Source organism: Triplophysa rosa, linkage group LG2 (genome assembly GCF_024868665.1).
Source record: "Triplophysa rosa linkage group LG2, Trosa_1v2, whole genome shotgun sequence".
Classification (NCBI taxonomy): domain Eukaryota; kingdom Metazoa; phylum Chordata; class Actinopteri; order Cypriniformes; family Nemacheilidae; genus Triplophysa; species Triplophysa rosa.
This window is the reverse complement of record NC_079891.1, coordinates 976,993-991,906: the sequence shown is the minus strand read 5'-3', so window position 1 is coordinate 991,906 and position 14,914 is coordinate 976,993. Positions and strand designations below refer to the sequence as shown.

Genomic DNA, 14,914 nt, shown 5'->3' with positions numbered 1-14,914 from the left:
CGTACCTTGCAGATGAAGTTTACTCTCCGGGCTCTGGAGCAGGACAGAACTGACCGAGTCCAGATTATCATACGTGCTGCAGCCCAGAGGACCGGTCCGGGTCTCCGTCACCTGCACACAGACACACACATCACACCATCAGAACGCTACACACTGTCCCATAAACAAACAACTGCTCAAAATATCACGACAGCATCTGCTTTTGGTATTAAACCGCCTTGAAAATTCCCATTTAATCAAGAGTTGATGACGATTTTTACACACTCTCTGGACAGTTACAAGCTTAATCTTTGGGCAGAATAAATATAGTAAATATCAATAACAAATATGATGAAGAGTCATTTCTAAGCGGTTTGATTCTAAATTTAAGAGCAACGTGACGGTTTTCAGAGAAAGGCACACAGCACTGACACGGGTGCTTCTTTCTCTTTAACATCACGCTGGAGTTTCCTCAGACTTGTTGTTTTTTCATCTTAAAGCAGAGATGAAATCCCAGCGGACTCTGACCTACATCACTGCAGGAGACGCTGGAAACCTGTCCGAGAGGATCACCATAAAACTCAGCGCACTTTATTTGTCTGAGCCCATTAGAACACACAGGAGAACATCTGAGAAGAAAAGAAACAAGTCTGTCATGAATATCGTCTGTACACACAACACTTCTGAGATGATCCCAGACCAAAGCTACCCGGCCAACACACACGCAAATGATCAACCGGATTAAAGCAGAGATTACCAGAGTCCTAATGAAAATCCGGGCGCACATGTCTGATTAAAGCAGAGATTTGGGGATTACACACGAATGCTGAAAAGCCCAATGACCCGATGTTCATTCCAACACAAACACATCTGCTGGACATGACAGAAACCTGCTGCACGTCCGACGCCGTTAGAAAACATCACACGCGTGTGTTTGTGCGGAATTACTTCAACACAGCCGTCCTCATGACTGGTGTTAAAGAACAACCTGTGTCTGGAGGAATCACTGCAGCAGAGCATCATGGGACATGTCCGTTTCTCATCACACCTGTCACCTTGTCAGCACAATAATCAACTTCTGTTTTCAGACACGCCTGATTATTTATTGATTTATTTAGGTAAACAGAAAGCACAACTCTGAGTGTCCATATGACTTAAAGGGATACTGCACCCAAAAATGAAAATTCTCTCATCATTTCCTCACCTTCCAGCTGTTCCAGATGTATGAACACAGAGAAAGATATTTGGAAGAATGCTTATAACCAAACAGATCTCCATTGACTCCCATAGTAGGAAAAATGACTTTGTTCTGTTGAACACAAAAGCAGATATTTTGAAGAATGTAGGACAGCAAAACAGTTCTGGGGCACTTTTGACTACCTTTGTATTTTCCCACTATGGGAGCCAATGGGTGTTGAGATCTGTCTGGTTATACGCATTCTTCCAAATATCTTTCTCTGTGTTCATCAGAACAAAGTCATTTATACACATTTGGAACAACTCGAAGGTGAGTAATTGACGACAGAATTTTCACTTTTGGGTGAAGTGTCCCTTTAATACTGAGGGAATGAACAGATAACAAATTTACATCATAAGATCTATTTACCTACTTTATGTAAAAAACATATATTTTAATGACGTTCATATAAATTCTAAACTTACAATGATAGAGATGAAATATTGCAGCGCATGAGGACTCACAGCGATTAGATGTTCACTTCATGATTTTCATGGCCAAAGGAATTCACAATAACAACATTATCACAACATCTATGGAAATTGAATTTATACTATCAGTCAAAGTGATCTTTAATCTGATTTTGTGTTTTCTGCTTTTTGGTCAATGAATCAAACTCAAAATACACGTGTAAGTGCTCAACATACATGTTAAATGTTAAACACGTGTAAAAGCACCAGCTAGTGGCCAACCAGACACTGACACAGATGTTTTTATCATAATATGTGACCCTGGACCACAAAACCAGTTTCAAAATTATCTATTTTTCTTTTATGCCAAAACTCTTTAGGATATTAAGTAAAGATCATGTGCCATGGAGATATTTTGTAAATGTCCAAGCGTAAATATATCAGAACTTTTTTGTGAGTAGTATTGCTATGCTAAGGACTTCATTTGGACAACTTTAAAGGCCATTTTCTTCGCACCCGCAGATCTCAGAGTTTTAAATAGTTGTACCTCGTCCTGTCCTAACAAACCTTTGTCCTTTTCAAATCAATGAAATGCTTATTTATTCAGCTTTCAGATGATGTGTAAATCTTAATTTCTGGTTTTGTTGTCCAGTGTCACATATTATCACATGTTTAATATCGCGGTTATTGTCAGTACCTGTTCTGAGAACACACTGTGACTGACCGGCAGCTGTGATGGGATCTTGGCCAATCATGACATGTTAAACGGACATCTCTGATAGGCTGGCTGCATCATCGTCATTAATTGGCATATGGTGTTGAAGAGTACATCAGCTGAAATCATTCAGACAGGTGTTCACCCATAATACCCCCTGACTGATAAAAGTGCTTCTCTTATTAAATCTTCAGTTTCATTCTTCAATCATACCTGACAGAAATAAACCCTCTGACGTGAGTGTGAATTCATCTCTTCTGTCACTACAGCTGCAGTACATGAAGCTCATGACCACTGTCATTCACTCATACAAACACACACACACACACACACACACACACAACTGTCTGTCAAATGTGCGGTTCGGGTCAAAGTTCAATTCAAACAGAACCACCCACAAAATATTTTACTAAAAGCTTCAATGTGATGATAACTTTGTGTTTTCATGCTTTTGCTCTCAAACATCTCCTCGTGTTCTCCAGATAAAAGAATGTCAAACGGCATGTGTGAGGTCTGTGCTGGAGACCTGATGAATCCAACAGATGAATGTTGAAGACCTCTCAGTGTTCATTTGTCTGCTACATCCCCATAACACACAGTGAAGTGTGTAGGGCACATCCCGCCGGCACAAGACCACTAGCTGACACACGTCACCCATTTCAAACCTACAGAGACTGATGCATGACCTGATGATGTCACAGTGTGTGTGTGTGTGAGAGAGAGAGAGAGAGAGAGAGCTTATTAACACATATTTTTGTGAGTAGTCTACTGTATATGGGACATTATATGAAGCACTAATTATCTTGTACAGTTCTCATTTACACACGCACGCACACACACACACACACACACACACACACACATATACGCACGCACGCGTACACACAAACGCACACACACAAACACGTGCACACACACGCACACACGCACACACACACACAAACACGCACACACACACACTAAAGTACACGCACACACACACACACATACGCACACACGCACGCACGCGTACACACAAACGAACACACACACACACTAACACACACACACAAGAAAGAAAGCGTTCAGCACATCTTCCCCTGTTAATTTGTGGATTGATCTGGATTTATTATATAAGGCTCTTTTAACCCCAATCAACAGCTGTGTGTGTGTGTGCGCATGTTTGTGTGTGTGCGTGTGTGTGCGTTAGTGTGTGTGTGTGTGTGCGTGATTTGTATCTCTTCCTGAATGCAGGATTCAGTTCCTGTCTGCTGTGACTCTGACACACACTCACTTCATTCCTTTTGTTATGTGAAGGTCACATTAAAAACCTTCTTCATCAGTTATTTTTGCTTTAACATTTCTGAATTTCTCAGTGTAATCATTCTTTAAACATTTTTTTCAACATTAACATCCATACACACGCTCACAATGCACAATGAGATGCAGATTATACCGTTAGCAACACTGCAGGTAAATCGCGCACGAGAGAGAGTTTGTGAGGTCAATCTCGAGTACGTGTGTATTTAAGAGCGCTGCGTTGGCTTCTTCACTGGCTCTGACTCAGCAGCCGCTGTCAATTCTCTTTCATTTCGTCACGCTTGACTTCCAGCTACCCCGAGCACCAGAAAGCCTTCAGATGCCCGTCAACTCCATGCGCAAGAGCTCAAGAGGACAGATGGATGGTGGGAGGATAATGGAGGAGCTGTCTGTCTGTCTGTCTGTCCTCGTGTCTTACCTTGATGGCGTTGCTGGAGATCTGAATCTCATGTAGTTTGCGCATGGTGCCATCCCGGTCGATGAAATAGGAAGAGGCGAGCTGGTGCAGAGCCTCCACTCCTTGGGTGGCGTTGACCATCTTCCGGTCCAGCTTGTTCTTGGCCATGTACATGGTGAGCGCCTCCTCACCTACACACACACACACACACACACACACACACACACAGAGCAATATGTTCAGACTTCACATCACGTGCTGTTCTTCACACGCCAACACCAAAAATATCTCTCTCACAATGCTCGGATACTTTTAAAAAGAATATAAATGAAATTCTGCCGTTGGTTTACTAGGTGTGTAACGATACGTTATGTCACAATATATCACGCTGCAAGAAAAAAAGTTATGCTTTCATCAAGCTATGACGATATTTTAACAATGTGACCAATGTGCTATTGGTTGACCTGCTAACATATAATGTTTGAATATTTCGTTTTATTCGAGTGTGTAGCTTTCTTAGTGTTCTTATTGACACATATACAATTAAACCTTGAATGGTGTCCATTCTATAACAGAATATCAAATGAAAATTGTTACAATTTCAGACGTGTTTTTTTTTATTCTGTTTAAATATCGTGATATTATCGTACCGTGAAGCCACTGTTGTGTATTAAATGGTGCGTTTATCATTAGACCTCTCTGTTTTGCTCATGTTTTTCTAAACCTGTGTAAAAATGTTGATGTATGATGAACTCTTCAAATACTGCAGAATATTTCAAGTCTTCGGAAGTCATTGAACAGAATGAACGTGAGCTTATCCTTCACTAAAACTTCTCTTTACAAGCTCTCAAGTCTCCATCGTGCTCGTGTCTAACTGATGTCACTGTTGACAAACATCACTGGTTATTCAGTCTTGAAATAAATGAGTTACTGTAAATTTAGATCTGTTCCTCACACAAAAGAAAGCTTTTATGATACTGTCATTTTAATGTTTAATCCACATTCATCCAAACATCTGTTTTTGGAGTAAACATGTTTGTGAGGAAGTTGAACTGTTCTTTATGAAGATGTCACAACAATAGAGCGTTTTCTGCCGGTGGTCCTGTTGAAGTTGCCTGAACACATGCAGTCACTTCTCAACGTGTATCTTAACAGCTGTCATAACACTGACACTGGATCAGTATTGGTGACTCACTTCACACGCTGTCATAGAGCAAAAATTCTGCTTACTGTGTCAAACTGACATGACCCGACTTTCTCTTGTTCGCTCACAGGACTCAACGATAAAGATTTCTTCTGGGCCGGAGTCGAGTGGGAAAAGCAGGCGTGATTGATTTTTGCAAAGCACTGCTGACCTTCTGCTAAATAACTCATTCACTTGAGCGCCAGAGGAATATCTGCTCCGACACCAGCGCTTTCTTGACTTTCTAACTTTGCTCTATATTCACCGCCTCAATATTCTTATTCTAGAAGAGAGTTTAGACATTTTATACATAAAACCCAATTTCATTTTCATGATGGCAAACAGACACCACTGTCTGTGGGAGATGACCCTCAAACGTGCCACGTGTGTTCTGAATCCAGAGTTAAGGGAGCCGCCATATTGGACAGGGCAAGACTTCCCTTATAAACACACAAGTCAATGGGAACTTTTTCTGGGTAAAAAAGCTATTTAAAAAAAATGTTTACATTTCTCACCTGATATCAGGAATGATGAAAACTCATACTTGTCAAGCATTGAAATGTATGTGCACGAATAACCTGTAAACATCAACCTCTCTCATCCTTGTTCGACCTCAGACAAACAAGATCAAGAAGCAATGTTGAAATGCCAGCCCGACGCTAATGTGTGTAACCTTTAGACGGCGTTAATGAATCAGATTTCATCTTAATCAGCCCATGAATCAATGAAAGGACGTCTGGAGCCAATGAAGAACAATGAACCTTCATTTGACCTGGAGTGGTGATCTGTCCTCTGAGTAAAGCGTCTTCTGTCCCCGGGGCTGTTCTCACAACACATTCAGGACAATCACACATACAGTATTATGAAGCGCGCTCACAGTCTCTCAGCATTCTCCAGCCGTGTGTGATTTATTCAGCTACTCTGGCCTGGAACGGCCCCATTGCTTCTATTGATTTTTTTATTCAGTTTTATGGTGGTGTGGTGTAGGTGACGGAGGGCCGGCGTTTGTAGATTCTCTTTAATGCTGCTTCTGAAATGTAATGAAATTATAGTCACCGGTTCATTTTTCTTTGGCTTGCAATCGATTTTATAACGACCAATAAATACCATAAGGATTATTAAGGTCAACGCATGACACAATGAAGCAGGAATATTCTTCAAAATAAATACTGAACAAGTTTACCACTTGCATATATGCATATAAATACTACTTTAAACCATTTTCACATAAAACATCCATTGACAGACAGACACGTGTATCTCTCATTGTCACGACACGCTGTACACGTCACCCCGTGACCTCACGACTGTGACCCTGAACGCCCGTGAGATCTACTGACACACAGACACACTGTCAATGAATCTCTACCACTCATTTAGACTGAAGTCAGCTGAACTGAGCAGGTTTCACACAACATTTACAGCCAATATTCTAGATATAAGACTGATTCTGTGTCCATTCAACTTTTTACAGTTTTGCATTGTTGCACGGGAAGAAGAAATGATAGAAAACGCATAGAACCTATGGTATTAGAAGTCGTGAAATTATTTCACATTTTTCCAAAACAATGTTATTGCAGTTCGATGCATTTAAATGGAAAGTTTCACAGCATAACAGGGTTGACCCTAATACAATTAAAGGGCTAGTTCACTCAAAAATGAAAAATCTGTCACCCTCAGGTTGTTTTTTTCCGGTTGTCCTGTTAAACACAAAGAAAGATAATTGCAAGAATGATAGCCATGTCTGTCAGTCCTGTGACATCATCCACTACCATAGTAGGAAAACAAATATTGTATCTTTTTTTGTTCAAAGTGAGATATTTTGAAGAATTTAGGAACACAAACGGTTCTCGAGCACCTTTGACTACCATTTCATTTTTCCTACTCTGGCAGTCAATGATGTCACAGAACTGAAAATTGCTAACTTTCTTCCAAATATCTTTCTCTGTGTTCTTCAGAAGGAAGTCATTTATACAGGTCTGAAATGACATGAGAGTAATTAAATGATGACAGAATTTTCATTTTTGGGCGAACTGTCACTTTAATGATTTACACAGAATTAAGCAGAATTAATAAAGGTCCCTCAAAGAAATCTGTATTTCTAAATCATCTGTTAAAAATGATATAAAAATCTATAAAGGAAAACCACCTTCATGAGCCGTTCTGCGTTTCTATTTCTTCTTCCTATCAGATATCGGCATGCCATAATTAGCATCAGGTTCAACCACGAAGCCAGAGGACATATAACTTTACAACCCCAAATGCAGAGCTGTCCGTGAACACCAAACAATGGCATATCAGAGCTGACAGCTGGGAAATCATAAGGACAAACAGGGCATCAAGCTCCGTTCACTTCAGCATAAACATGCAAAATATGACGATGAAATGATTTTACAGACAGATTCCAGTCAATGAAGTGCCAACACCGGAAAGTCTATGCACATGCGTCACAGGGAAGAACAAATGCATAGACTTCTAAAGGTTTTTAAGAGATAAGACTTTAGATGCCGTTTGTTTTACAGTATTTCAGATGTCAACATGGACGGGTTTTGTGACATGTCGTCATCCTGTAAAAACATGAAATGGACCCGTGTTTGATTCTCAGGACACATACAGTACATATTGATACATGACATACTTTACTGTGAGTCTATCACAAACAAGAGAATGATTGTTATATAGACGGGCGCTCACCTCCCAGCGTGGCCGAGATCAGAATATGTGTGCCGTATTTCTTGATGATGGTGTCGATGAACTGTTGCGTGGACGGCCGGCGGCCCAACATCCTCATACTGCGCTGAAAGTCCGGCATGAGCGGGAGAGGATTCCGGATCAGATCCCGCCGCTCGATGGCTGTATTCCTCACCTTCCAGCGGGCGAACTCCCTACAGGACAGACACAGGACAACGTTACTAAACACTAAACCTAAAAAACTCATTCTACTTTGCTTGAAGTTTGTCAGGCACTTCTGATAAAGGACTGTTTGAGTTCCATTGACAATCATGAAACCACAACAAGAAGCCCAAAATAAAACCCAAACATCTGACAGACAGACAGACAGCCGTCAGACATGATTCACAATCTCACAATAGTTTGAACGAGCATCATTCATCTCATTTGGCTGTGAATCACTCCGCTCCTGTAATGAAGTGAGAATTGAAAAGCTTTGGCAAAGACTCAAGCTGCACTCGTTGAGCGACATCGCTAAAAAAGTGACTTGGGAATCGATGGAGGAACGGTTGGCGCCACTTTCACATCATCAGTTTTCATAAACTCCGAGTTGTGAACTGAAGCGACAGCTCTGTGTGCTGAATGAGTGAACTGAGCACCTGTCTGAAGAGTCCATGAACGCCACAGACACCATACCGAACCTCACAGATGGACATTCGCATCATTACTGAAAGAATGAAAATGACCTCCAGAGAAGATATTTTGAGAAACGTATCAGTGGTTTTGTGTTCATACGATGGAAGTCAATGGAGTTCAGTGTTGTTTGATGATCAACGTTCTTCAAAATATCTTCTTTTGTGTTCTGAAGAAGAAAGAAACTCATACACGTTTGACATGAGGACGAATAAATGATGAATGTTTGTTTGTTTGTGTGACCTCAAGCATCCAAAAAATACGGATATTCACTGATACTTTATTGTACCAATTCTAGTGGCTTTAAAATTGAGATCAAATATCGACTCTATTCAATCAATCACTTCACATAACCTGCTGTCTATTTCAGTTTCACAACTTCTTCTCTCATCTTAGAGATTCTTGTTTAGAAACCCATTCCAATGTTACAGAAAATGATTTAAACAGTCTTCTCATCTTATAAAAAATCTGATGCACACCCTCGTGTAACAGCATTATGATATAACAGACAGTCAGATTACAAACATCATTAACCCAGAGCCAGAATAAACCCCAGAAACCTGCTGTGACATCACTGAACCTACAGGTCATGTGATTAAGACAACATGAAAGCACTTAATAAACCACACATGTAAGAGTATTGATCTGTGTACGTAAAGTCAATGAGCACAAGCTTATCTACTAATGTTCTCATGGGCACACAACACTTTCATTGGTCTTTATCACTTAAGCCTGTGGCATACTTCTTTTTTTCAAGTGTGCACGAGCGTAAACTTCCTTCAAAGCATTCGCGTACACGGGTGGTTTTGACGCCTGCGCACCTCTCCAGGCCCACACGGGTCAGGTTTTTTGCTACTACCTTGAATCGATGCTCCCAAGACACGATTGCCACCTGGTGGTTAAACTAATTACTGCAAGAAATGGAATGCGCCTGCGGTGCGCATACACCACAGTATGCACGTACTATTCTGATGACGGAATTTGCGTCACACTACGCTGTCCCTCGCGTACGCGTAAAAAAGGGAACTATACTTCAGGCTTTACACGACAGCTTCACAAAACACAAACCCAAGAATTACACAAACCTGTCCTCACTCTTCAGTGCAACACAACAGAAGATATTTTGAGAAATGTCTCATTGGTTGTGTTCATACAATGGAAGTCAATGGAGTTTCGATCATCAACATTCTTCAAAGTATTTCCTTTGGTGTTCTGAAGAAGAAAGAAACTCGTAAAGGTTTGGATGAATAAATGATGACAGAATGTTGTTTTGCTGAACGATCCCTTTAAGTAAAAACATATTTTTAAACACACTGTAACTTCCTTGTGATTGACACACTGTGGTCTTCTCAAAGGTATTCATATGGATATGCATTGCTAAAGCCTGTGGCATAAAGGGAACTACACTTCGGCCTTTATCATGCAGAAGAAATACTCCTACTACTTTTAGTAAATTATTTTTCATGAAATTGTTGAGATGACTCTTAGAGTAGAAATGAAACTGGAGGGCCGTCATATCTTACGAGGTTAGTGGGAAGTTTGGGCCTACGGTTATTCCTCTTCTGGAAATTTTCAGCGAGATAAATCAGTTGCAGCACGGCTGGCGGTTTCGAGGGCTTTAGGGTCGGTACTGCAATAAAAGCATCACCCGGCTGGCAGCTGGAAGCTCCGGGCAGCCACGTACAATTAAATCTACCTGCGTGAGACGGACCCTCGCTGGGCCTGACTGACATCCTCTGATTCAGACGCATCATGAACCAAGATGAGCACGTTTGTCCTGAGAATAAACTATGAGTAGACCTTATGGTGGAAAACACCACGATCCTTCAGCTGTGTGGAAGTCAAGTGTCGAAGCGTTTGGAAATCATTCTAAGAGCCCGTAATTACTGCACGTCAAGGGAACGCCAACAAATATATGCAAATTGCATTGTGTCTAGTTCTGCATCAACAAATCTCAAGGTAAAGTAGGCCAGATAATGAGACATATTAAAACTCCACATGAAATCACCGGAGGAGCAAACACATCTCTGAGCACATGACACCACAGTGAGACGAGGAAATGAACCAACAGCAACTACACAGACCTCAACACTGATGACATTTTCTTTCATATTAATAAATACTTCACGCTACATAAACACGGCCATTAAAATAAAGCTCACTTTATCAAGCACTCCACAAAGCTCCATCATTTCAGGGGAATTCAACTTTACATTCATCTGCTCTGATGCATGTGGAAGAGTCCAGCGTCTTTCTCGTTCGCTCCTGAAATCCTGAGTTTGATGCAGTGATTTCTCTGTGAAAGGCTCCGCCGCCGGCCCTCAAATTGACCTATTACTTACTTCAATTCTCCCGGAGCCGATCAGCACGGCTCGATCTCTCCGCTGTGGAGACTGTTGTTCTGCGGGTCGGCGGGTCACAAGGCTGGTCCTGTCACACAGAGCTCACGTCTCCGGACTCCGTCCAATCTCACAGGCATTCATGCTAAATTCATTCATATCTAAATATCATGTTATTATGTTTTTCTGCTGTGATATTGTACAGGATATCACAACAGAACTGTTCTGAACACAACCGACAGTCAGACGACAAAATCAGTTTATTGTGAACATATCTCCTCTCGGCTTTGGCCGTCACCACAGAGCCATATGGCCGTATGCTCAGATTAGCAGAAGTTGTGATGTGATTCACTGCATTATTTCTCAGCTCCACTGCAGATTTAATGACCTCTGTCAACACCTCCCGTGATAACAAATTACCCACACCACCAGCGCAAACTCACACACAAACACAACACATTATCATACAATTTAAGTGTGCGATGCGTGTTAACGGTGTTTTTAATGTTTGGGTAGTTAACAAATAAACCACACGTACCGATAGTTTGACGGCTAAAATGTAGAAAAAAATAAGAATGAAGATAAGTCTCTCTTATGGTGTTTTATATTATAAAATCGTAGATTTTGAATAGTTTGTTTTTCATTTTTTACCGTCACACTATACTATAGGACCGTTTATTTGTCAACCGCCCATACGTGTACAACTAATGGCTGGAAAACACTACAAGACTTTTAAAATCTGAACAGATTTTTAAACTGGACATCACACACTTGCAGACTTTTTGAAAGTTTCAGACAGAAACACACCAACTGATCAAATCTGCAGACTTTCTGCAACAAGTCCCGACTGAAAATCTGAGCAAAATCTGAGTGTATTTTAGCCTCAATCTGCCAAAATGTGTGTGGACCGAAACCCATTAAATGATCGGATTTAAATCAAATTAAAAATTTTGTAATAAAGCAATGTAAGATTGAGGCATTATAATTATTAAAAAGAAACAAATAAAACCTAACCCTCACTATAAACCCATTAAAACAAAAACAAAAAAAAACCTTTCTGATTATAACTACAAAAAAAATGTAGTAACCAATAATTTTATATTTGTAACTACTACAATAGTTTGAACTTTGTATTTATCAACTAAAACACCTGTATTTCTACAGATCACATGCTTTTCTTTTTTTTTCAAACACATTTAATAAATCTGACATTTTAAAGTTTTAAATAAAGTTTTCAGACAGGTTGTATATAGAGTTCTGTGTGTCTTTTTATAATGTAGACACAACAAAACTACAGATACCAGTCAAACCTTGTCTTCTTTAACGAGGATGAAGAACGCAAAAGCGCGTTTGTTTGTTTGTTTGTTTGTTTGTTTGTTTGCTGTTGTGTAAATATCTGAGCAGAAATCACAGTGAGTGGGTACAGGCCTCCTGTCACGAGTCAATTCCCCCGTGTGCTCTTCCGGAGAGAACAGTAGAATCTGTCCTGAACATTTACAGCCAAAGCCGTCTGTTCACAGAAATCAAACACAGTCGCTCCACATGCACACTTCTATCTGAAGAGAGACTGAATCTCACTCCACACTGATTCACATGATGAAACCGAGCGGAACAGACTTGTATTTTGTCTACACCCAAACATATTCATTTAGGTCGTCACCACGGCAAAAGCAGATGTAAATGTAAATTTACAAACTGCAATGAGATTATGTTATAATATATGTTAGAGTATGCTTTATACAAACTTTAACAAACTCTCTGTGAAGCTCTGCGACCTTCAAATGAGGGCTGCATGATAAATCTTTAGTCAGCCGCACGCCATTAGGTGATTAACTGGGATTGTTTTTGCGCAGTTCTGCGTCTGAAAGCCAGAGGGTGAAAATAAGCGCCGCAGAAGAAGCGCAGCGCCACACGTAGGGTGCGTCTCAATCAGTTCCCTTGATTAGTAGTCAGGGCACTGGTCAGGGAGTCGGCCATTTTAATCTCATAATCCTTCCAGTGCACTGGAACTTTCATTCCCTAAAAACTCCCACATTGCACCGCAAAACCTCACTGTGTCCCATCACGTAACGTTATTTGAAGCCGTTTAACTGAAATCGCAGGAGCCAACACAACAACCTTCATGAAAGGCGACACAACTTTTGAAAAGACACGCTTATTGTAATTTATGTATAAACACACGTTGCTAGACAGACAGGGAACACGACCTACTTAACAGCTGAATTTAATAATCGACCAAATTTCTGCACTGATATGTAACAGAATAATGAAGGTGTTTCTCATTTGTATTTCAACCATTATTAAATAAATAAAGTCAGAGAGATGTTCATTTTGCCGATTGTTAATTAATACCAGCGGTGAAGTATCCCAACGCGCTTAAGCAGTCATGTCACCGGAAAATAAGTCATCCGTGTCCCAATGTGAAGTGAACCAGGGTCCTTCCCCGTGCCCACCATATTCTGACTCACCACCTCAGGAGCTGATTGACATGCACCCGTAGTTCCAGCAAATGCTTATGGAGATCGTCCTATAACTGTTTTTCAAGCCTTCTCAGGTATTTTCATGATAATAAAGTATATTTATGTTGATGATGTTTGACGGGTGTTGCTTTTTCAAATGCACGTTATAAGCGACTCGATCTCATCGTGATTTCAGACGGGCAGCACTTCCTACTGCTCAAAAAGCCGCGCTTTACAGACAAGCTGCTCATAAACATCATCCAAACCATCGCGATATTACAATATAAACAATATACTAGACGGTTCGATTTACACGATATTTAGCGATGAATCGTGCTGCCCTACTTCAATGTCCTTAAGTGACCTGGAAGAATGAAAACGAGCACAGCTATGCTAATGCACGCTACACAACACTGAGATTCTACAAAGATGACATGCTTCAGTGACATGAAGCTCATATCCGCACAGACGCAAACATACACATTTTAGTGTAGTGAACATTTCACGCAAGACCTTCAACAAATCAGTAGAAATGGTGCTCAACACTTCTGGTCTCATTGCGGGATGCCCGCGGCTGTATTTTTATTTGATCTTAATAAGGTGTTGTGATTCATGTTTTTATTGCGGCAGATATTTCTAGCAGCTCGGCAGCGGTGCGAACAAATAACATGGAGGATTGAGAAACTGTAAGAGCTGCTGTAGGTTAGCCGGGAAAAAGCCACACTTGACCTTTCCACGGATCACAAAGGATGAGTTGTGGAGAGAGATCCTGCAGGCATCTAATCACGATCTGTCGCTGATAAAGTGCACAACACACCTATATATACTCCACCTGAACCACAAAGCAATTTCACAGCGAAATTCATTTTCTCTAAAAAATGGGTGACATTAAAAGAGGCCATGTTCAGATAATCCAGCGTGTGGAATGGCTTTTCTCAATGACTTCTCCTGACAGAGCCATGTTTCAGTCCACAAAGGACAAAAAGAAGCTGTTTTTCTTCTGTTGACAGCCTCCTGGAACATCATTTATGTCCGTTTCACTGACAGTTTTGTGCGAACGGGCTCAGGAATCCCTGCCGATTTCAGACTCATTAGTCGAATATTGTTCAAACGCCAAAAAATTGTGTTCAACCGTTGATGGATTACAATTAAACAAAACTTCACAAAACATCTCCATTGAAAGCATTCAGGAGATCCAGAGGAGCCAATTATCTTTGAAAGACGTTTCTAACAAGCAGGTTTTAAAAACCTTAAATGTATCCCCATGGATTTTCAATGCATGACTAAAGAAAACGTACATGCACTGCATGACGATAATTTTGCAACTAAAACCTCCTCTATTCACATTTATTGAAACTAAGCTACAGAAACTTTCAGAACTTTGATGACAACATGAGCTCATTCACATGCAGACAGACGCAGACGACACCTTAAAAACACAAGTCTGCTGCCGGTAGAGTATATGGTCATATGAGTCATATGAGGGCCGTCGTGGCCTAATGGTTAGAGAGTGGGACTTGTGACCAGAAGGTT

The 14,914-nt window shown here is 40.7% G+C and overlaps 1 protein-coding gene across 1 annotated transcript in view; it reads right to left on the bottom strand.

Moving 5' to 3' along the window:
• brinp1 (bone morphogenetic protein/retinoic acid inducible neural-specific 1) overlaps window positions 1-14,914 on the bottom strand; it is an 84,785-nt gene that overhangs the window by 22,398 nt on the left and 47,473 nt on the right. The window contains exons 3-5 of the mRNA XM_057352754.1: window positions 7,915-8,105; window positions 4,059-4,228; window positions 6-111 (exon numbers count right to left, since the gene is read on the bottom strand). Of these exons, the coding sequence (XP_057208737.1) occupies window positions 6-111; window positions 4,059-4,228; window positions 7,915-8,105 (467 nt within the window). The remainder of the gene's footprint in view (window positions 1-5; window positions 112-4,058; window positions 4,229-7,914; window positions 8,106-14,914) is intronic.